This window comes from Rhyacophila brunnea, unplaced genomic scaffold, assembly GCF_057557595.1.
Source record: "Rhyacophila brunnea isolate RB1 unplaced genomic scaffold, BYU_Rbru_1.0 scaffold_12, whole genome shotgun sequence".
Classification (NCBI taxonomy): Eukaryota; Metazoa; Arthropoda; class Insecta; order Trichoptera; family Rhyacophilidae; genus Rhyacophila; species Rhyacophila brunnea.
Genome location: NW_028232774.1, coordinates 19,034,559 through 19,060,416, shown reverse-complemented (window position 1 = coordinate 19,060,416; position 25,858 = coordinate 19,034,559). Strand labels below are relative to the sequence as shown.

At 33.5% G+C, this 25,858-nt stretch overlaps 1 protein-coding gene across 5 annotated transcripts; it reads right to left on the bottom strand.

Moving 5' to 3' along the window:
- Positions 1–871: 871 nt before the first annotated feature.
- LOC147077866 (zinc finger protein ubi-d4-like) lies at positions 872–25,598 on the bottom strand. 5 transcript variants are annotated; one of them, XM_085960902.1, is made up of 10 exons: positions 25,532–25,596; positions 25,261–25,370; positions 23,926–24,019; positions 19,980–20,178; positions 18,868–19,125; positions 17,595–17,676; positions 17,009–17,308; positions 16,157–16,456; positions 4,490–4,602; positions 872–3,225 (listed from the first exon to the last, which is right to left on the bottom strand). In XM_085960902.1, the coding sequence occupies exons 1-10, from the start codon at positions 25,585–25,587 to the stop codon at positions 3,094–3,096; spliced, it is 1,644 nt and encodes a 547-aa protein (XP_085817028.1). In that variant the 5' UTR covers positions 25,588–25,596; the 3' UTR covers positions 872–3,093. The 5 variants fall into 5 exon arrangements, 4 of the variants coding, with proteins under 4 accessions (XP_085817028.1, XP_085817029.1, XP_085817026.1 ...); XM_085960903.1 differs by having other exon boundaries at positions 17,039–17,308; XR_015072248.1 differs by lacking the exons at positions 872–3,225; positions 4,490–4,602 and adding an exon at positions 11,502–12,513 and having other exon boundaries at positions 15,008–16,456; positions 25,532–25,598.
- Between the last annotated feature and the right edge of the window lie 260 nt (positions 25,599–25,858).

Here is a 25,858-nt window from a genome sequence, read left to right as displayed (position 1 = left end):
TTTTTTATAATAAAGTCTTCATTTACATGTAGTTCCATAGATGGAATTTTATTTGATTTAAATATGATTATTTTTAATTGCACTGAAAAACATCAGTGGGCGTTTTAAATGTACCGCCCCTTTTAAATATCCATAGTTGATGGGTGCTGGATGATATTCCATATATTAAGTCGGAATACTGAAATCTCAAAAAAATACATAATATTCTATGCAAATAACTAAAATACATTCAAGTGCAGTGTCAAATTGAGTAGAGAACTAAACTATTTCTTCATATTCTTTATCTGAGATGGATCATTCATCGAGGATGGCGATTAGTATGTAAAGTTTTATAGTTAGACAAGTGAATAGATAGCCACTTATAAGTTCTCTAGCCGAGTTAATATTTTTTATGTATTTATTTATTTAAACAGGATATTATCTGGAATTCATTTTTTTGGGATTTCAACCCGAACCAATAGTTGATAGATAAGCATAATAAAGCGGGACATTGTATAATATTTCTGATATTATTATAAACAATGACACACCTAATATTTAATTTTGCATACACGGATATAATGGAATCTCCATTTTTAACTTATACTACGATAAAAGATGTGAAACAACTTCAGTGATCTTTTCATCAAAGCAATAATTTCACGATAAAGGCAGACGATGAGGATGGACTAAATATTAAAATATAACGGCAGACTAAATGCTTATGCACAATATTAACGTCTGTGCACAACTAAATTAAATGGTAATTTAATATTAACTTTTTGCACAAAACAATGGCTATGTTTGGTGTAAACATTAAAAATAATGAAAATGAATTAATTAATGAAAGATATTTGTAAAGCATGCGGTGCATGTACAAAATATGATTAAACTAAGTTATAAAAAAAATATTAAGCAGACAGCACACCAAAGGCGCAGACTGCAAACACACAGTAAATACTTCAAGACATGTTTAATGAAACAATATACTTGCATGTGTTTATACATGTAGCATGTACGCCGCATGATCCCAAGATTGAACGCTATCCAGAATTCGACAGTTGTGTTAAAAATTAAAGACGATTCTGAGTATGTATGAGGAAAAATTGATTCACTGCTAACTAAACTTGACAATTTGAAACTATGTTCAGATATTTTATTCTTAATCTTTTTTGTCATTTATATTAGTTATTTAGCGATTTTGTAATTGCGAACAATGTCATGTTATATTTCTATTCTATATCAATAGAAATATAGAATTATCTGACAATGAAATTATGGCTAAAAATGCGGTCCAAGTGATTATGCCACAATTGCATATAGTGATTAATGTGGCAATACATTTGCTGTGTACGTCTTTGGGGTGCAGCCCTGTTTAGTGTTAGTGAATAAAAATACAAAATGCTTTAATGAGAAATAGAGAATTACAAATAAATTATACAACTAATTAAATTAGAGTATCTATTCAAAATAAGTTCAAAATTATGTGTCTCTGTTGACATGAGTGCAGTCACAGTCATAATTAAGTAGTCATGAACTAACCATTGACTTTTTAGGAAAGTGGAATAAGCCAAAAAAAAGTGAATACTCGATGCCAATCACAATCTTTGTGGATTTTAAGGCAGCCTATGATACCGTATACGTATAGAGAAGCTATATGAGGCTATGGCAGAATTTGACATATAAAGCTTCACTAATCTTCGAAAAACAAATCTATCGAGACAGTTGATGAGTTTGTCTACTTTGAATCATAGGTTTATATTGTGATAACAATATTAGTAATGAGGTTTGGTTTAAGGGACTGTACGCACTAATCAATAATGTTATGGATTCTATAGGCCGGCGGTAGCAAACCTATATACACTTGGCACACATAAGAATTTAAAAACTAGTAATTTTCATTGACAGTTGGTTGGAAAAGCTAAAAAAAAATCGCCGCCATCATATTCTTCGAATCCTATCAAGGAACATTAAAGTCTGCCTGTATGTGAGAATCAAAATTCCTATCGTTCATTGTCAACATTAACTGTCGGTGATACCAAAAATTTTGAATAAACACATTAAACCATACAAATGATTTTTGGCCTTATTTGATGTCATGGTACAAGTATGGATGATTAAGCACTAATGAAGACAGTAACTTCGGTGGCATGATGGTTGTATAGAATCATGACTGAAGAAGGAGAATGAGTTAATGTAATGTTACAAATATTTAGAGTAAAGCCCCGTTAAATCGAAATCGACAGAATAGAAAAAAAATTCAAATGTATGGCAAAAAAACAGAAAACTTTTTTTATTCCAATTTCTAAACGGTGAATTTCGAATTAACCCTGTTCATATTAACGGGGTTTTACTTTTTGACCAAATTGCTAACATTGATATCCACGACAATAAGTAAATGATACAATAATTATAACCGTGACTATATATTATGTAAATGCATTGTTATTAAAAATTAACTTCTCGTGTGACTCCTATTTTCTGGTTGATGCGTTTGGGTAACTAAAAATTCCCTCACATTCGTCCTATCACACTAAATGCAGCTGTCTGACATATCAGCCAGAATAAATAAATCGTCCTGCAATACATTATACAAACAGTAAAAAAATATTTTTGGAAATCGGTTCTAACATATCCGACTTGTTATAAGCGAAAGCATTCAAGATGTACAGTGCCATGATGATATTTGTTTTCCATTAACCATTAGAAGAAACCAGAAAAAGATTAAATGTTTGCAATTAATAGTTACTTTTCACTTATTTGGTCAGTGATACTAATCTTAATGTTTATAAAAAAAAACAATAATTATTACGATCTGATGGGGTGAAACAATATATAAATAATCTACAGTTGAAATAGGGGAAGTTGGCAGTAGAACATTCAGTCAAGAACTAAAAAAAAAGACTTTTCACCATTTTGATGAGGTTCTATCATGTAAATACCAGTTCAATCGATAAAATATGACATGTATAATATAATCAACCATAATTTTCATGGTTGTGAAGATTCATTCACAAGGCATCACCAGACGACAGATTGTTTTAAATTCACAAATACTCGAAACGCTTATACACGAGTTAGCTGCAGATTACGTTAGTTGATGGACGTGGACTTCTACTTCTTTCCGTGGAACTCCTCGAGGCAGAGCTTGCAAGACCAGGAGCCTTCGGGAGGAGTTGCCAGAGCCGGCACCAGGCAGTACATGTGGTAGCCTCGGTCACAGTCATCGCAAAACAATAATTGGTCCTAGGAAAAATAAGAAGATGGTTATTAGAAATTTTGGCATTTTTAGCCCAGATTTAAACGCAAGTGTCCTAGATCTAGATATAGTACATGTATACATTTAGTCAAGTCAAAGCGAGCCAGTATTAGATACATGTGTATTGTGCCACTACAAGTGAAAGGCCACCGTTCGACTTTTTTAAGACAGCAGAGCCATAATCAAGCACGGAACTGCGATAATAGCTTGCATTTCTAGTATGTCTACGAGTATGTGTATTTACAGGTATTTAATTTCATCTGCATATTATAATATTTGTGACTAAGTATAGAACTGCACATAAAATGGGTTAGTGGACAGATGTTGTTTGTCCAGTTTTCATTGAAATTATCCATTACAGTATAACCCCTATTTTAGGTTTTTTAAGGGACTGAAGAAAAAAAACCTAATTGGAGGGAAAATGTAAAAGGGGGGTATTGAAAAAAAGAACATTTAAATTTTATGTTTCTAAAAAAATAACGTTTTATTAAAAAACAACATTCAATTAAAATTTTTATTGAAAAATCGTTCGAATGTCACGACCCAATCATTGTCAAGTGCGCGTAACTCGCATATTTTGAATATTTCCGACGTAAATCGCGGGAAAGAAAAACATAAATGCGGGTATTAAATGTACTGAAATACACCGGGACTGAAAAAAATACACGCAATTGCCGGGAAAACGTGAATTCCGGGCACGTAAAAACGAGGTTATACTGTATACTTGTCTGTATCAATAGTAAATGTGTGTATTATTCCAACAATATAGTTTTCCCAGTAAAAGAATACGAATGCCATATGTTTCAATGTACAATGGTTAAAATCGCAGAAAGTTGTTGAATCTCATTGACTGCAGGTCGAATATTTCTTCTTTCATACATTATAGTATAGATGGCGCAAGAGAAGGAAATATTATTTCAATTATACAGGAAATAATAATGGAACGTATCACTGAGATTTCATGTCTGCGAGCGAGAGATCTGTCATTCATGTATGACTGACTTGAAACATATGAGTCAGTCATACAGAGATGTTGAAGAAAACCTCATTGTTTAAAATCTTTGGTTGTATATCATTTTCTGTATCATGGCTGAAAAGCAACATTTCTATCTAGCCATCGTTATTTATTCATAACATTCTGAAGACAGAAGCAAGACAGTATTTTCCGTGACTGCGTGGAGAAATTTTGTTCTTTGTGTCTCATTTCCCACGACTAACGTAATAAAAAGTGGTGGTAGATATTGTACTTACGTCATTATCACTGGTTCCACACATGGAGCAGCACTTGCACTCGATGCACTGCCAGCGATATTTGCGCACAGACACGATCATGTTGTCAGTGAATTGGAGACACGTGGGATGCCCTGTTAATGTTTAATTTAGAGTTAAGTGACTGCATTCGATGAATCATAATATTGTTAATTGCAATCATCGTAAAATTATGTTAAGACAGCTTGCACACAATAAACACTAAATGTAGGACAGGTGACGCCCACAATAGCCGAGCGTCTTAAGCGTCAGTCTATAATGTCGTGGGTCCCAGGTTCGGGTCTGGCAAAATACACATTGTTTTTCAATTTGTGTTTGAGTCAAAGTATGGACGTAATAGGTTGAGCAAGTGGCTAATATCTATTTCTCATAAAAACAAAATCTGTTAATCTAAGGATCGAACACGGTGAAGTGGCAGTAGTAGGGCAGGTGTTCCTTGCGGGAATGGTTTGGATTGGGGGGTCCAACAAGTGTCTCAATCCGGCAGGGAAAGACTTTTCTTCCTAGTTCCTCTAATTAGTTGAAGGATGGAGATCCTCAATCTTGAAGCTTTGTTGATTGACGGCAAATTTTAATGTCATTTACAATATTCCTAGTGGCACAAATATTGCTTACCTGTTATTTATTATTTCGTCATCTTGCTGGGTTAAATGTTTACTTACCGATCTTATTCATACTTGCAATAGTTGTTATATTAGCGTTATAAAATTCAATCGATATAATGGATCGATAAAATAAATGGTGGAATGCATTTTTAGATCAAGCAACATTTTTGTGTAATTTTCTAAAATAATTGAAAACTGTGTCCGAGGGACATTGACATATTATTTATGATGTTTAAATTTGCAATAGCCATGTTTGCGAGCACAATATGAAGAATGAAACGATGACTGCATCATATTAGCTGAATAATTTTACAAAAGTTTGTGAAGTGGGGTGATTGCCTTTGAGTTGCCATATGGCAAAAGTATTCTGTAGTGTGGTTGCTAATTTATTGCCGGGAGACTTTATTACCGATAATAATAACAGAGTACATACACAAGTAGCATTGGTAATATGCAAATATAACATACACATTCACATGTGTCGGGGCTACATACACTAATGAGGGTTTCATTAGTATTCATATTACTATTATCCAATGAAGGTCATTGTTGTTTTATTGTGCTTTTTTCGAATGTTGCAGCTGTCATTTAAATAAAGTTAGATTGGCAGCCCTGAACCAATGCGAAATTGCTTCCAACATGCCAATGAAACACAAACACAGAATCTAATCTCATTGCAGACAGTAAGTATTTTGCAGTTTTAATATGCAGAATGATAATAAGATAAATTGTCTGCATGTGTTTTATATTGTTTTTCTCCTGCAATCTGTTTATAATTGTTTTTTGTATGTGTTAAGTGTGTCAGTGGTAATTTTCTTGTGTTTATTTTCCCATAGCATATCTTTAATAGCAGCCAGCTTTGTTTAATCAGCTTTCATACAATGATTATTTTCAAAAGGAATGATAAGGAACTAGCAATATTTGTGCCGAACAATAGTGAATGTTTTCCGACAGCCGAAAAAAACAAAAAAAAAACATAAGCAAATAACAGATGAGTTATGAAAGAGATACACAGATGTCAGTAGTGGTAGCAAAAATGAACTGTAACATTTCTTTGAGAGATACTGATAAATTAAAATTAAATTTACGCTATCAGAAAAATGTCTCAATTGGAAGTGCATTCATTCACTATTATTCAGCACAAAATGATAATATGGAGGTGGATAAGTCTAAGTCAAAGTCAAAGGCACTTCTTTTCTCTTGGGTTTATATTATAAGATAATATATTATAAATTCCACTTTATTTATATAATGTTAAAAAGTGTGTTCATAAAATTTAAACAGAAATAATAAAAACTTATCGATATACTGAAAGGAAAAACTGTAATAAAATATCTCTAATATATCGTTATATAGAGTAAAACAAAACTTGTCGTGACACATCTTGAAAATGATGTGTGGCGAGCCATTAAAATTGCGTTATAGAGGTTTTCCTTTGGATATAGATAATTAAAACTGAATATTGGCTGATTGCACTTCCATTTATTAACATTTTGTAACATTAAAATTATACTAGTTTTGTATAGTAACGTAACAGAAAGTACCGTCTATCCTTTTTCCAGCTAGGCTATATTTTTTTTGACTTAAAAAAAATACGTATCTAGCTATTGTAGAATTAAATCAAATAAATGAATTTTTATGTGTTCGCAAATTAAAAACAAGAGTTTACAAAGCCAATTATTATAATAAGTGAAAGTACGAATAAAATTGTCACGTCAAACTGTCGCTTAGGAGCTAATGACGTCACCGATTGATTTCTTGTTTAGGGATATCTCGACCGTAGCTTAAATATTTTTGGTTTCATTTTAATGTGTCCATTTTCTAGACACGCCGTGTTAAGAATTCAGTACCTTCTGCGGCGTATGTGAATTAGTATTTCCAGCTTACATAATATTAAAATCAACAACAAAAACATCGTGCATTTACATTGTGTCATAGTATATATATCGACACGCACACAGTAATACAACTGACGTGTATCAAACCAACTTAGTTTAGACTTAAGACGTAACTTTGCTCTGCGGAATGTCTGCGAACATGCATTGCGTACATTATGAAGGAACCGCATGAACGTCTTGTATCGTCCATGTATACGATAGCCGTATTAGTGCATTGTTAGAGAAACATAACCAGTGCACTAATACAGACGGCTATATTTAAACAATGCAAGAGTTTTGCGGAAGCACCATACCTTTCAAGGACGATAATATTAGACAATAGACTATTAACACATTACCATCATGTCACATGAGCTCGGTGAACATTCAATAATAAAACTGATGACCTACAAAAACATTGTATCAATTAGCTGTCATTTTTAGCTCCCTTCCAAACCACATAACAAAAATACGTGAGATAATGCGACTTAAAAATGTGTAAACCTGCAGTAAAATAAAAAAAATGTTGCATCACACAGTAGGTTGGTGATATGGCGTGATACATGTGCGGTGACCTATGCTTGGTTGTGATACATTTTGGTAACTGACACCATTCATTTTTGGCTCAAAATGTGCTACGGGATGGGAGCATCTATCTGATATCATTTTAAGTACCAAGTTAAACAATATTGCACACTTTTTGCCTGTGGTGCGGTGAGGTTACTGTGAGCTCACATGGCATGATTGTAATGTTTTTCTAGCATAAGAGATCGTCCAATTGTTATCATATTTCTTTTGGCGTAAGGGAAAAACTTAATCACACAATATTATACAAGTCTGATAAAATGCTTCCAATGCTTCTTGTTATCTGAAACACTGAACTCTTGTGTAAAATAAAATATATCAACAATAGATGCCACTGGCTGATAACATTAATATTCGTAAAGTGTGTCACAAATGTAAATATGAGAAAGATAAAAATATACATCTTTTATTTATTACCGTGAAAATAAGTATTCATTTCCGTATAAAGTTTCATTCAGACCAATTCATTAAAGATTTTTACAATGCATTTGAAAGCAATACTTTGCACCTAATCTATAAATAATGTGGGTAACAAAAGTTAAATAAGAAAGTGCCTAATTTTGTCTCAAGCCGGTTTCCTTGCCATACATTTGACAATGAGACGAGAAGTGACACAATAATGACCATCTCCGATTACAAATTGCACGAGCAAATGTATTGCTAAAAAATTCTCCATTCCTCACATATAAAACCGATTCACACTTAATAATCAAAACCCTTTCAAATATGTTTTTCCCTTACGCCGCAGGAATATTTTGCTAAAAACCAACCTGACCAGAATTCATTGTACAAATTGACTAAAATAATAATTATTCCCGGATGAACCCAATTAAGCTCTTCATAATATGATATGAATACATGAAACAGATGACCCTGCTTTTACTAATCCGGGCCTCTGCCCCTTCAATAGAAAAGTACATTGGGGTAGCCGTTATACTCTTAATTATTAATAACAATCAGAATCTGTAACATTGTACAGATTAATTATTCATCGGGACTTAAGGCATGTTCTCAGTGGTACATTTTTTAATATCTTTAAATTCAATTAAGGAAATATGTATCTAATATTTAATTACTATCAGTGCTGCGGTGTTTGGGATTTAACACACTCCTACTCATGATCATAAGCAAATCTATTTGAACAAATATTAAAGTGTGATAACAATAATTTGACACTGTGAGATCGTAAAAGAAAAAAAAAACTAAAACATGAGCAGGAATAAATTGAACACTCTTAAAATTTTTTAATTTAAAACACTGAATTTATTTTACACCCCGTGTCATAAAAACAAGTGTCAACTTTTTAGGCACTTTGAATATCCTCAAAAGGTTTTTATAATAATATAATTATATTTTGGCACTACGAGCCCGATTTTATAATTTTAATTCAACTCTTCATCAGACAGTAATAATATATACATAGTATTACGATAGCAACATTCATCATCAAAACAACAACATTTCATTATACAACGGTTAACATGTCCACTAATAGTAAGTTTGCGATAATAAACAAATTATTGACTAAGCATAATCGAGAAAACAGTTCTTTTTTCTTAAAAAAAAAAAAAAAAACATTCACACTTTTTTTTTGTTAAATATCCAATACACTAATGGCACACACAATTGGGACAAAAATTTGGAACCGGCAGTTCCACACTTCTCTAAATGGTAAAAAATCAACTTAAATAATGTATTTCCTATTTTATTATGCATGTCAACAATGGCAGCATCAAAACGAAGGTCCATTCGACATTTGTATGATACAATCGTATTCGTGAACCATTTTAATTGGACCGTCGTAAATTTACAGATCAAGCTAACCTTTTGCAAAATCGAGATATTTTTACAGTTTCCTTTGCAATATGCATGTAATTAAAAAAACTGTTTCAAGTTTCAAAATAAAGATGAAGGCCATGTATGCGAGCAGATAGTGACTTGATCTGTCAATATGAACACGGTGGATTTCTCTGTTACAATTATCTACAAACCAATTGTTCGAGAATATTTCAGGAATACTTATAAATATATGCTCAGGGTGATATTTGATGACGATAACAGTATGAGTTTAGTGGACGTCATATATTATAAAAAAATGTGAAAAAAGTCATATCTGAAGTATGCAAGATTATAAATTGACAAAAGCCTGTTTTTAGTATTTTTACTATAAAATTAAACCCCAATTTTATGTTTTCGAAGGGACTGACCAAAAAAACTTGAATAAAGAGAAAACGTAAATTGAACATTTCATTTGTTTTTTATTAAAAATCATACAAATTGGTTTGGAGCATATTATGTCAACGTGTTCTTTCACCCTTTCTCATGAGTAGACAATATTATATGACAAGCACACACAACAAAAAATACATACTTATACAATCACACTGTGTAACTTTGGTCTCAGGCACTGCAGATATGACGTCCATAAATAGAACGCATGCATGCGCCTGGAATTTATTTCAATGATGTCATGCATTGCAATAAATGTGTGATAAATTGTATTTTTAATTAATTTGTGAATATTTCAGATGTAAATTGCGGGAAAAATAAAATGTGCTAAAATGAAGCGGGGCTGCTTTGGGTACACACGATTAGCGAGAAAACCCAAATTATGGCACATAAATGGGGGGCGGGGGTTTCACTGTATAACAATAATATGAAAGCGAAAGAACAATGGACACCATGCAGCACTGCTCAACGGTAAGATATCAAAAATCACCCTGAGAATATAATATCATATACTATAAAATAGTATAAAAGTATTGTTAATTCAATATGGGGTACTGAAATGGTCACCATGAACACTCCAACTGCGGTACATTATAACTTAGTACAGCGCCCTGAATAACATTCCATTTTAGTCTCGAGGCCTTAAATAATAAAATCCACTTTTAATAATTAAACAAAATAGTAGTATAGTCTATTTGCATTTAAACCAAAGTAACTACAAAACTTATAATCTTTCAAGAAATTAACAACGTATCAATATCCGCAGACGCGAGCCCTGCGAATACTAAACTATAAAACATTCTATGTATTATATCACCGGCCGAGGCAGTGTTTTATATATTTGGAATGAATTTTGACTAGTCAATGAAATAAAATTGTACAATATATTCTTTGATATGACGCGAAGTTATCGAGGATGACAAATAATAAATAAAACAGGTCCCCGAAAAGATTGTTCCGCCGCAAAGACGGCGGTTGATTATATACAGTGAATCTGTGGCACAAAAGGCACGTTGGACATCAGAATAATAAGCCACACGACTTAAGACTTTATATCATTTTAGGTCCCTCATATAATATACTTATAATAATATTACATATCCTAAAATTGAAATTTCTGTAAGATAATATATAATATAATAAATAATATACATAGAACACACGGTAAAGAAGGTTACTTATGCACACTAAAGAAATGTGGAAACGGGGAGTTATAAGGCCGTATTTAAGTATCATGTTTGTGGAACAACACAACACCAATACATGATGCTTATCAATTTTTAATCAACGGTAGTGTATTTATTATTCATGTCTCAATTGGTAAAAGTTATGTAAAACGGACTTTGCTGCTGTCAACGCCAGCTAGCTTCACTTACCAATGCGTGTTAAAACTGAATAGATTCTGTGCACCTGCATTACTTAAAATTATAGCACATATCAATTGGTCGCTCGCTTGGTGCTTTTTTGACAAATGAATGAATCAATTGTTTGTATTTGGCGACATGTAATGAAATCTGTATAACATAAAACTTTCCCAGTGAATGTCGTTGAAACTCATGCAAATTTGGCAGTAGGTAGGTTACTTACAGTAAAACCTCGTTAATACGAATTCCACGGGACCGAAAATCGAAAGAAAATTCGAATTACGAATTATGAAATGTATGGAAGAATGAATTTTTTTTTTTTTTGATTTTTATTAATATTGCTTACGATCAAAGATGTGCCTACCAAATTTCCGGTTCCGTGTGTGTTAATGGGTCATAAAATGTCAGGATTATTTCTATTACCTTTTTAAAATAAGTAATTTATGATGTGTTAAGAAAAGTCTGTCACAAATTTCAATGACATGCTCATGAAATAGTGTACTTTATTACGATTTATTGAATATTTTTATATGCCAGGACTATTAGGAAATGCCAGGAATAATTTTGAATTACGAAATTGAAAATAACGTTCAAGGGACTATTTTTTTGCAAAAATTTCGAATTATCCGTGTTCTTATTAACGAGGTTTTACTATGTATTTTGACTGATGATTTTTTTTAATGTTGCCATCGGTTATCAAATTAATATTTCACATTTTTGGTGACCAACAATTGGGCTGCGCCATGCATTTATGTATCAAGTGATGTTTCTGAGAAACCAAAAATAGCCGTAATCTGCGCAATGGCACTTAAATGAAAACTATCTCCCGATCAATATTTGAGACATCAGTTTCAAAGTCGATAACCTCCATTTTTCTTTTTTTGTTAATTTTCTTGATTCTGATTTTGTAAGTACTATTTAATCATATGTATATTCTTAAAATATCAAATCCAAAATGTTGGTTAAATAGAATTAACCGGGAGTTGACTGCAAAGTTGTTTATATTCATCAGCCGTCATTTTTTATACAATATGACTAACTTAAAGATAATTTTTTGTTAATTGTAATGGCGTTAAGCTGTTTGCAAAAATAAATTATTCTATTTGCAGTGCTCGACGACGTGTACGCCAGCTTATAGAAATATGGCCTGATGCATAGAATATTGACATAACAATGACACAAGTGTGAAAACTGCACAATATAAATTGAATAATTTGTTACTTTTGTTTTGATTTCACCGCAGGGGCTGTAGATTGTCATTACATTATTTCTTATTTATTAAAATTATTGGCTAAGGAATGTATAAGCCCACTTACTATAAATCAGTGGCGAAGGGTGGAGGTAGGCTGTTAAGATTCACTATAAATAGTGCACACTAAACTTTGTTGGTCATATATATTTGTTTTTATTGAACTAAGACTACAATTTACAGATGGTGTTAGTTATTTTATAAAAATATATTAAGCCCTGCCTAAACGAAAACATAATAGTTTTGGTCTAATTTGGGCGATACGACAAAATTGTGCACACTTTTTCATTCATAGTTATTTGTTTTCGTTAGATTAAAACTACATATTAAACATATTGTTGGTTCATTTTTTTATTTCATTAAGCCCTGCCTAAACCAAACTATAATACATAAAAAATATTATTCTATCTATAAAATATTCAAAGTTATGTATGATTTAATTGCATAATTTTAGATATTTTATAGATAGACATGTATTTTTTGACTATTATCTATTATGGCTTGGTTTCTCAGGGTTTAATTGAATTTTAAAAACTAACCAACACTTTCTGTAAATTGTAGTCGTATTTCAATGAAAACAAATTATGTATGTCTGAAAAAGTTTAATGTGCACTATTTATGGCGGATCTTAACAGCCTACCTCCATCCTTCGCCACTGCTATAAATAAGTATTACATACTATGCATTAGGCCTTTTAAAGGTTTCACTGTGTTATCATGTCACTTGATCTATAAATACATGTAGCAGTACAATTGCGTATTGCTTTTTCAGTTACAATGATATAATCGATGATTTGAAGTGTGTTATGACCGAATATGGAAGATATTTTCTATTTTGGTTATTTGATAACAGGATGTCTGCTTTCAATAAAGTTTATTTTCATTTCAACTAATAAAAATAACAGTACGTAGATAACAATACCTACTCAGATATCGAGCTTGTAAATTTGATAGTAAATTCAACATAAACATTTGACAGTAATTGTAAAATGGCACTTTATGGTATATTTAAGAAATATTAATATAAGTAATTAATCGATCGGGCCAATTAAATTTGTTAAACCACTCTTTGAAAGAATATTTTAAAAACTGTTTTGGTTACTTTGACATGCAGGAATAAGTAACACACATTATGTCCGAATACATTGTTATATGTATTAGTAAAATATGCAGAATAACATTCATCGGGAGTGTTGTAATTACTACTATGGTAACCGAATGTAAATATAGATACATAATATTAATAAATTATACTACAAGTACGTATGTTTGTGATAAAAAACAATTTTTTCAAGTCGAACATTTTTTTACTGGCCGTAAATTGTACTAGTACAAAGCAACCCTAAAATGATAATAAAAAAGTATTGTATATTCTAAATATTATGTATTGTGTTTGGTCTTAGTTTTATTATGTAGATATATTTATGTTGTATTTTTTAATATTATATACATATTTTGGTTGAAAACTACATAACTAGATTGTATCCTTTTCTATTGACAATAAAATTACTGTAGGCACTAATATTATCTATGGTAAATGTTTTTTGGTTATGGGTGAAAAATTATTAACAAGGCACAGAAAGGTAGATATAAATTAAATGTTAAGGGGTACAATATCGGTAGGGATACTTGAAATGTCTCATAAAATATTTTCAAACGGGTGCTAGAATAAATTTAAGGGGCTTGTAATAGAAGTCAGATAAGTGACATGCAAGACACACCGTGATAACTTCTATAAAAAAAGTATCCCAAGCATTCCTTTACAAAAAATTGGTTTAATTAACATGACAATATTTAATAACATTTTTAGAACACAATGCTGTTTTATAATTTACAAAGAAACGGTCGGCAAAAAGTGTTCATTATCCGAAACCACAGAGAAGATAGTAACAATACTTATTATTATAAAGTATAATATTCTCCATGGGCAGAATTTTTTCAAACGAATACGAGCTAAAACCATTATTTTATTTAGGTACAAAGTTATTATAATGTAATTAGTACCTATAGTAATATAAAAATCAGTCAAACATACAATGGCCAAACACGTTTTATTTTAGTTATTTATAAAGGGTAACCATTGACTAACAATAAAACAATTACGTTTTTTTTCCTTCTCAAGGACAATGATAAACTTTGATAATATTTTTTTTATAAATTTTAACTAGATAGAGGGAATTTATTTCACTAACAAAATTATAATATTTTATTTGTTTAAAAATTTGGTTACATAGGTAAAGTACATAATACAGGGGAACTCTATTTTTCCATGTATATCTCGAGAACAATTCAACACTGAATATATGAAAAAATATTTTCTCTTTGTAATACAAGTGAAGACAGAGTGTTTCAATTGTTATCAAATTGAATATGTCAAATATCAATGAATAATAAAAGAAAAATGGTGTTTTGTCTCAGTCTGTGCGAGTCGGAAATGTCGACTCATGAAGGCTTTTTTTTCTTAACATCTAGACAAGCATAAACCGTGATTCCACTCGTGTTCAGTCCGCATAGCTGAAAACTAATTCAAATGAATGCGCGATGCTGAATACAAGTGAAATCACAACTGTAATGTTCTTTGGCAGGCAGTACAATAAAAAATATAATTAGTCGGTGCTGTGAAATCCCACACGGGGCCCGTATCCAAATCAATGATATGATACAATTATTATATCTAAAGATTAAAACAAAGTTAACATAGACAATGAGCTAATTAAAATGGCGACAGTTTGAATTGGTGTTTTCTTCAAATAAAACTAAGATAAAACTATTATCTAGTAGAAATCTAAATAATTTGCGAGGGGTTATAATATGAATACAAGTACCTAAATGTGTCTATTATGTGTGTATTATGACAAAGTAGTGGAAATCCTAGAAAACAATCTAATTGCATGTTCCTAATAAAAAATAATTACTGTAGTAAAGAACAAATGGATATCACTAACGTATAATTTATTTATCTTCAATTGGGAAAGTGCCGGCTGACAGATTAATCAGCTCTGGAAATTCAAAACTGATGCAAAACTTAAATAGAACATCGGTCACTTCACTATTCTAATAGGTATACAAAAAGTAAGTAAAAAAGCTACTGTAGTGGTCGTCATGCAAAAATATCGCCGCCCTTAAATAGTAATTTGAGAAAAATCGAATCAGTCTATTGTCGAGATACAATAGACGCAATCGATATTTACTTTCGGCGGGTGCGTTTGACAGGTACGGTCACAAGGCTAGCGCTATTTTTTCGTGGGCTCTTGCGTAGGGGACCGATAGCCTCTTCGGGGAGTTCGGGCGGAGGGGAGCCGGCTCCAGCAGAGCGTGAATCTTCTGATTCGCTGCGTCCCCAAGAGGTGCGCCGCCCGCATTCTGACAGATGCATGTCGGCGAATCTGTCGAAATCGTCAGCTGGATACGAGGTGATACGCGGCGGGTCCTCGTCGCGCACCGGGGAACAGTCGCGGGAATTATGAGATAAATTATTGGCGGTCCGCGTTGAAATTTCATTTGTGACTTTAATCTCGCGGTTGACATTCGATTCTGTCTTTAAAATATTTTTACTGATGCCGTTGGATTTGGATACGGGCACCGCGGCGTCCTTCCGGTCCGACTGACTCTTCTTCCGTCCTCTCGTCTCGCGACTGAGCACGACGGCACAATTAGTCTTGAGCTTATGATCTCTGGGACCGTTTTCTCTGTTGACTTTTCTTTTGTCATTATTATTGATGTTTCGTCGGGCAAACTTACCTGATCTTCCGCAGTCTGAGCAACTGAAGAGCTCTTCTGGAATCCCTGTCTTCTTGTTCTGGCGGTGGTCCCCCAGACAAAAGTCGCAGTAGGGCGAGGACTGCTGCTTGCCCCCCGGTCCTCTCTTGGGGCTAGCGGAGGGGTCGCTCGAGCGGCTGGCGTCGTCGTCAGCAGTCCCGGGAGCGGGGGAAGGTGGATCGACGGGGGCCGCACCCTCTTCGGAAACGGCAGAAGGGGGAACGGCAGCGGTAGGAGGGCGGCTGCCTCGAGGGGCATTCGATGATGGAACGCCTGCTGCACCTGGGATCGCAACAAACATTTGGGAATTTTAGTAACAAGTAAAGTTATAGTATATTGTGACTCCTTTAGCGGTGCTCGTTTTCTGTGGCAATTTCAGTAGATAATATCTATCTATAGAGAGGTCTATAAGTGTTAAAATGGGTATTATTAGTTGTATGCTAGAGAAGGAAGGCGATTTTATATGCTTCATTTCTGGAATGGAATATTTTCACACAATTATAGTGAAACAATTTATCCTTGAAAATGCACAGATGCAATTTCTTCCAGTGCACAGCAATTAGGAAGCGCAGAAATGACTATTGTCACGGTTGCTTAACTGCACCTTCAGTGGCGCTCTGGCCATGTCTTTTTTCTGTTAATCTTAGGAATTCATATATTTTACGATTTAGGAATATGAACAGTTTTTACTTTGGGAATTAGAACCACAAAAACAGACAAAGTAAATTGACTGATATTTCTCCACTTCCCCTACTTATCACCTATCAACCGGCAGACGATAATAATAACCGAAAGCAATCACAGTACATATTCACGATATGCACACATTCATACCGGCCGGTTTATTGAGGAACGTCACGTAACTGTCCTGGTACTCAGTAGCCAGTCCAGCCGCTGCGCCAGCATCCACTGCACCGCTTGCCGGGGGAGGTGTCGAGGCTGCGCCAACTGGGGTGACAGTCGCGGCAGAACCTACGGCGGAGATGTCCTTCTGCGATTGCTGTGTGGTGTCACGGGAATCTCCGTCGCTGCCGGCCGATGCGGGGGTAGCTCCCCCCGTCGAGTTTCCTTCTTTGTGTGAGTGTGTGTAGTGGTACGTTAGGCCAGGGCGGGTCTTATAACGTACTCCGCATACTATTTAATTTAAAAAAAACATGGTGATTAGAATTACGGGTATAGAAGTAATCTTGTTCAATCCTAAGCGGAGCATATAGGCCTCCGCAAAATGTTGGTTGTATTAAATTTTTAAAATTATATTTATTTAAATTTAAAGTATAGTTGTTATTGGGCCCATGCACTGGATCAAATACAACATGAATTGTTTGACCAGTAGCGGTTTATGAACTAGGCCAACGTATGTTCAGTTACATATGAGGAGATGTTAAATAGAACTTGTATGAGGACAGTGGAGTAAACTTACATTCGCAACCGAATGGTTTGTCGGCATCTCCTGCCACTTCATATGGTAGCGTTTGCTGGACAGCTTTTTTCCTTCCACGACCCTGAAAAATTAAAGAAAAATTAATTCAAATACACACCTAAAGAAGTTTACTGAATTTAATTGACTTAGTTTGAAACAATCTCAGAAGCAAACCTATTAGAAAAATTCTCGAAAAAAATAACTCAATTGAAGCTTAAATAATAAAGCTACTCACCCGGATTGCGATGCATGTGGGTTCAAATACCATTCAGTCAAAAAAAAAAATCTAGGATGTTTCTGGGGTCGTCATAATAATGAATGTTAAATGAAGAGTGTTATTGTTAAGTCTCGTGAATAGTCTTCAAAAAAAATTATAGAAAATTCAATAACAATCCACAAAATTATGGTAAGGCGATAGCTATATAATACCTCATCCCTGCGCATCTATTCTATACACAAGGCTGCTATCGAGGGTGGTTTATCATATTTATGTATTGAGGTATGTATTATAGTTATTACAATAAGTGACATGTTTTAACAGCACTTCTCTTGACTGTGTTAATTTTTAAAGCGAGAGACAAAAGACAGTTTTGACAGTTTAGACAGCTTAACTTATTGTAACAATTATAAAACCTCAATACATAAATATGATAAACTACCCTCGACAGCAGCCTTGCGTATAGAATAGATAGGCCAGGTATGGTTTTATGTGAAAATAATGGATCAAGGGACTTTTTTTCGTGAAAATTTCGAATTATTCATGTTCTTATTAACGAGGTTCTACTGTATGTATTCTGTATGCAAAACAGTTATCTCAAAGGTGAAATTTTTGAGTTGGTAGTGTTTCATACCCTTCATACAAACTTGTGTGTTTCGTTCACGTGATGTTACGCCTGCGCAGTGCGCTATTGCTAACGTCGTAATAAATGACAACTCTAGGAGTTCAATAATTAACACAGCACCCGTGTTTCACCCTTCAATCAAACTCATGTGCATTGTGTGAGGTGTATTGACATGTTTTTTTTTTTAATGAGAAATGGATTAGCCACTTGCTCACCCTATTAGGTCCATACACTGGCTGCAAACATACATTGAAAAACAACATAAGAATTTGCCAAACCCGGGACCGTGATATTATAAGCCGACGCGGTAGCCGTTCAGCCATTTAGAAAAATAAGATAGATATATATATAGATATGTCACATCTGTAAGTATGGCCATTACATTGTTGGCTGGTCAATTATCAAACAAAATAAGATTGTAATAAACATACCCCCCCTCTGCCACGCCCTTTAGGCGGTGCGACAGGCTCCCCTTCTTTGAGAACCCCATCACTGATATTCTGACTGGCCGCATGGCCTCCGCCTCTCCTCTTTCCCTTGGTCGGTCCACTCCCGGAAGCCTGCGCTGCCGATGCGCCTTTCCTTCTTCGGCTGGAGTACGAATCGTCACAATAATCTTCATCAGAGTCAGGCTTCTTCTCATCATATGGCTCCATATCATCCATGCCCATGTCGTCGTAGAACCATTCCTTTAAAATAGAGAAGATGCTATTCATTGCTCATGAAGAATTCGGTTAACATGCACAAGTCGGTGACAGTAAACTTTTTCAGTGGACATCTGTCTTTTTTAAAGCACTTTCAAAACCTTGCCAAATTCTAAATTAGTGCTGCAAAATGCTTGAATCGAATTTCATTGCTGTGATTTTGTACATCATGTCTTTCAGTGTACTCACCGGTGTTTCAGTTCTTGTCCTCACAATAACAACCTCGAGCGAATGAATAAATCAAAGCTGGAGAGGATTTACAGATTGTCGCCAATAGCTATAATTGTAGTAAATTGTTGTTAACACATTCGCGGACACATGATAGCTAATACATGTTGGTGATATGACACATATTAAAAAGTTTAAAATTTTCGATTTAGATATATAGAAATGAGTAAAGTCGTAAGATACAACACTATCTAATGGAAATATGTTCGCACCGTGACACAGGTAGATAGGGAACGGTGTTTTAATCCAAAATACGACTTCTATACACGTCGTGTCGTATTACGTTGTACAGTACAGGACGTCTATAGACGTCATGTCCGCGAATGTGTTAAACTCAGTCATTTGATGATTCCGTATCAAACTACCGTATGGCTAACTCTGATTATGATGATTATTATACAGCAGCATGTTATATTTCAGGTACCAAGGCAGCTACCAAAATTATCACCCAGTCACATATATTAAAAGCACAGACAAAAATTATTAAACCAATTATTTATCCATCACCAGTCAGCCAGGACCACAATCCTTTTTTAGTAGACTATTCCATGCCAAATAGTATAATACAGATAAAAGAATTATGACACAGTAATTTAATAATAGTACTTTACCTTAGGCAAGTCATCCTTGAGCATCATTCCGTCCCTGGCGTGGTGGCTGTCTTTGCTGTCGGTATCGTGAGCGTCCATGGACACGTCTCCCTCCCCTCCGAATCCATCCCCGGACACTCCTTCTCCGATGCCGCCGCCCCAAGGGCCCCAGCGACTGCGGGAGTGGAACGATAAGTACTGTCTTCGGGCCTTGCGCCATCTGAAATAGGAAATATTATGTAACTGTTAGCTTAACTTTCAAGATTGATGCTCAAAATAGGTAACTAATCATGAATATAATTGTAACATTCACAAATACATATACCAAAACGACTCTAGGAATGCTCATCATAACGCTTTTTGAGGGTTCGAATCCTGAATTCTGGCAAATTTATTTGGTTAACAACTATTCTTTGTGGAAAAAGTGGACGCAGGCGCATACACTTTACCCTACAGCAATTAATATACTATTTAAAAAAAAATCTGGTGAATACTGGTGATTTAAAAAGGATTCTAAAGAACATTGACCAGAATCCGATGTGTGCTGGTTCGAGTTCCGCTCGGCACCATATTTTTTATATTTCAGAATAGGTATATTTCTGAGGTGGTTCCGACTTATGGTTGTTCAGTGGAGAATGTTTCATTCTTGAATCATGAGAATTATTTGATAAATAAAAAAAATAGTTTATTGTATTTACTCACAGCCACTTGCCACTTGCCACTCATGCCATTTATGTCCATACTGAAAAATTCATACATTTGGCATGCGTGCCGGCAGGATTTGAAGGCTCAATATATATAATTCGTCACCTCAATACTACAACTAGATAACTCTGATTTAGTCATTGTTGGGAAATTGAAATTTAAACTTTACTTGATTAACATAAACTAGGCTATAATTATTATTTAAAATAAAAATCGAAAATTGTGCTTGTCTAATTAGGAACAATTAGGTAATTAGCCAGTTCTGTGCCAAAGCGAACATGTTGGCGGATATGGCCGGGCGTACAGTGCCGGCCATACAAAAAACGCGGACTTATTCGCCTGTCTTTGAAGACAGAATGCCAGTCTCAGGCGTTTGTTTTGAATAATTTAAAATTCAGAAGAATACTGGTCCAATAATGATACATTTAGCATATGATTGGTAAGTGTTTATGATAAACTTTCAATATACTTAAAAAAAAAAGGTTTATTTTTGCTAAAAAATTCGCGCCCTCTCACTTGCTGCCATACAAAACCTCCCGGCACTTAAGGGGGGACATGCTCGTCGAAGGTCGAAATTGAGTTTTTATTGTATTTTCAAACCATGATCCTGGACACTCCTTAAACGTTGTAGATAATCTATTTATATAATTTTGAAGCCTTATTATCCTTTATAGTTATTTTAAACATTTGATGACTGCATGAAGTATTTTTGTTACATAAAATAGTATTCTTTTAAACCTCTCGCTCTAATGTTTTAGAATATAGTCATATTTTGGTACATAACTGTGCAGTGGTGTTAAGATTTTTTACATTTATTAATTTTTAAACGCATTTATAAAACCATAAGTATAATTTATTACCAGATAATTTTTGTAAAATATTCACGATAAAAAATTATTTTGATAATCTCTGTGATCCCAAATTTGACAAGAATTAGGCATTTTATTATTCAAAAAATCGGCAAGATTAACACGTTTGAAGATAATTCTAAAGATACTTATTATAAGCTATGTCTTTGACCATTCAAGTGTGATAAAAATCTTATGAATAATGATTGCTTTATAATAATTATTGACCTAAGAATAAGGTAGTGTTTTTTTGAAATACGCCATTTCTTTTGTCATTCCCTAGTGGTTAAGCTACAACATACGGCCGTAGCCATAAAATGACAAACTATAATTAAAGTAGGGAGTAAAATTATGTTAACGCGCGTGTTTGAACATGTACCTAACTGATTTTTTTTTTATTTTTTTTTAAACGGTACATGTTCAAACACGCGCGTCAATATCATTTTACTCCCTATTTCAATTATAGTTTGTCAATTTATGGCTACGGCCGTATGTTGTAGCTTAACCACTGGGGAATGACAAAAGAAATGGCGTATTTCAAAAAAACACTACCTTATTCTTAGGTCAATAATTATTATAAAGCAATCATTATTCATAAGATGTTTATCACACTTGAATGGTCAAAGACATAGCTTATAATAAATATCTTTAGAATCATCTTGAAATGTGTTAATCTTGCCGATTTTTGAATAATAAAATGCCTAATTCTTGTAAAATTTGGGATCACAGAGATTATCAATATAATTTTTTATCGTGAATATTTTACAAAAATTATCTGGTAATAAATTATGCTAATGGTTTTATAAATGCGTTTAAAAATTAATAAATGTAAAAAATCTTAACACCACTGCACAGTTATGTACCGAAATATGACTATATTCTAAAACATTTGAGCGAGAGGTTTAAAAGAATACTATTTTATGTAATAAAAATACTTTATGCAGTCATCAAATATTTAAAATAACTATAAAGGATAATAAGGCTTCAAAATTATATAAATAGATCATCTACAACGTTTAAGGAGTGTCCAGGATCATGGTTTGAAAATACAATAAAAACTCAATTTTGACCTTCGACGAGCATGTCCCCCCTTAATAGGCAATAATGTTCAATTGTATGAAAAAATATTGTAGATAATTAATTATATTATTTATTGAACGCATTTATGGTTTTAAAATTATCTAATATTTTCAAACACAAAATTGATACAGTTCCCATTGACTTCTGACTTACATAGTTTTATCATTTTGTAGAGAAGGAGATTTAGAATGATAATATTCAATGGCTATCTCAATAACAGTGAAAATCAAGTTATTTAGTTGTAGTATTGAGGTGATATATTATATTATATATGAGCACATCTTATGCAAGTAAAACAAACAAAATGCAGAATATATATTTATTTTCCTGTGAATTTTTATTTTAAGTATGTTATTAGTTTTTTTTAAAGCAAACTTTTGTATGACAATGTTCTACAGGTCTAAAGATGTCAAATTGGCGTACGCGGTGCATTGTGTTTGGCTGCGACAGGATGCCACTGTGGCGGGAGCGGTAGGTAAAGTTTTAAATTTATGAAAAAAAGGGCTCGATGTACTGAGAGCCTATCGCGGATAAATGTCAGATTTTAGGTGTCTATACCAGAACCCATCCAAATGCCACTTTTTGAGCATAGACAACCCTGGGAAAACCGCTATAACAGTAAAACCTCATTATTACGAATTCCATGGGATATAAAATAGAAAAAAAAATTCGAATTACGAAATGTATGGAGGAAAAATATAAAAATTTTGAAAAAAAAAAAAAATTTTGATTTTGTTAAATTTCGTTCCCGACCGTGGATGTGCCTACCGAATTGGGTCATAAAATGTCAGGATTATTTTTATTACCTTCGTAAAATAAGTAATTTTTGATGTTTTAAGAAAAGTCTGTCACAATTTTCAATGACTGGCTTATGAAATAGTGTACTTTATTACGATTTATTGAATATTTTTATATGCCAGGACTGTAAAATCATTTCGAATTACGAAATTCCAATTAAAGGTATGGTTTTATATGAAAATAATGTTCAAGGGACTTTTTTTCAGGAAAATTTTGAATTATCAGTGTTCTTACTAACGAGGTTTTACTGTATAAGCATAGATTATTACTTACAAATAATCATTTAGGTACAATGAAAAAAATTCAAATATTTTAAAACTCAATGTTTACGGGGCACATAAAATTGTGTTTTTGCTAATTGCTTTTCAAATGCAAATAACACGTTCATTACAAAATTAATTAAAAGGGTCCGTAAGCATTGTGTTAATAAAATTCGCAGTTTTCAAAAATCAGTAAAGCATAATAGAGTTTAATTTCATAGTTCCGTTATCCCCTATTCCTAATGTGACAAAGATGTGATTTAAATGAAAAGTTACCTGGCGGCTGGATATGTGTATAGCTGTCCCTCTCGGGCCCCTGGCATCCTTTGACGTATGCTCATCAACAGATTGCAGTGTGTTTGGGCCACGCCTATGAAAAAAATATCTTTTAACATTCCGTCCATTCTTCGCTTTTATTCCATTGCATTCCACTGCGAGCGAAATATATTGTGACGAGATTATTGAGTTGTTATTACCTACCTTGGTTACGATAGGCAATAATTGCATTGAGTAACCAAGGTAATAACAACTCAATAATCCAACGCAACACATTCGGTGGGTACGATGGAATAAAGGCACTGGTGTAGTTTATTTAACTAACCACTTCAAATTCATGAATGGCATATTTTATCTTCATGTTTTTGACACGGCTTCTAAAAGAGATGCAGGACCTTGATTTTACGTGCCTGGAATTCACGACTTCCCACTGTTTGCATGTAGTTTCTCTAGTCCCAATTTATATACATTTAATTCCCAGTTAACGTTTTTATTCCTGGTAATTTTAGCCAGAAATACGAAATTAGAAAACATATTAAACACATTAAATTTAATTACGTATGTACATTGTACATAAATGGACGGCAATCAATTTCTTTTAACAAATACGCCTGCGTGTCCAAGGCAATGTTTGCAGCGCAGTCGGTTGGCGTGCTGACGCATATGAACAATTTTTTGACTTTGGTAAGCACAAGGTATTTTTTGTGAGATTTTTCATTTTGGTTCTAATGTTAGCGCGCTCAGTTAAAAACAATGACGTAACGTATTCGGCCAGTGGCAATCAATGCTGCGGGAAGATGCCGAGGTACATAGTGGACATAAAAACTATTTTACCAACATTGATGACGTACAAGATGAAACCTTCAAATCAATTTATAATATTGAAAGAGATATAAACAAACCAAAAATATGCTTTAAACCAATTTAAACGATTTTTTAAAATGATAATTAAATTTTCTCACCATTTACGTTTTTCGTCAATCTCTTCAAATACGTAAAATCTTTATGCAGTAAATTTGTATCATTTTTTTATTAACTATCCGCCTATTCAAGGATTTGTTAAAAAAAAAATGGTAAATAATACTTTATTTTATGGGAGATTTAGGAAGGTCTTGTTTTGTTGTGTAATAAAATGATTTATAAGAATTGGCGTCAGCAAAAGAATAATATAGTTGTCGGTAACTTCAATACTACAAAGGTAAAATGCTGATCTGCATGTTTGTGAACATAAGTTATGTACCTAGGTACCTACCTATCTACTCCTACTTACTAGATACTGATAAGATAATCTATGGATGTGGGCATTACGATAAACAAATGTGGAGTTATTCTGACCTGTTTGCGGATCTAAGAAAGGCATCCTCAGCCGCCGTTCCACGCATAGTCTCGTGTTAAAGCTTGCCGAGTTTTCGATCGCCTCCCGATATGCAGAATCATTGAAAAAACTGAAACGAAGAAAAGTAAGCAACGCTCGTGAGGATGCACTCTTGTTTTGGTGTTTATTTGACAATTCACACAACATATCAAGGGAAATATTTAATGGATAGATTTCGTATATCAATAGTTTGCGTTTACAGATAGTTTTTATGTTATAATAATAAGAAACCTTTCAATTCTTTGCAAATTCTCGGGATTGACGACCTGAATCTCGGCGGCCGCCATTTTCAGGTATAAACAATATTTTTTAATTCTAGTATTTGGGGATGCCAGATGGCAGATGGATAAATATTTCTTTAATCATTTTGCAATCACATTTCGATTCCACTTTGGTTTCCGAGATCAAACGAAATAATCGATTGTATTTTAGTGATAACATTTATAAATTGTGCTAATAACAATAAAAATTATGTGAAGAAAACTTTAAAAGATTTGCATTATTGTGTATTTTTAATATGAATATTAGGATTTTACATTTTTTCTTTTCATTTAAGTG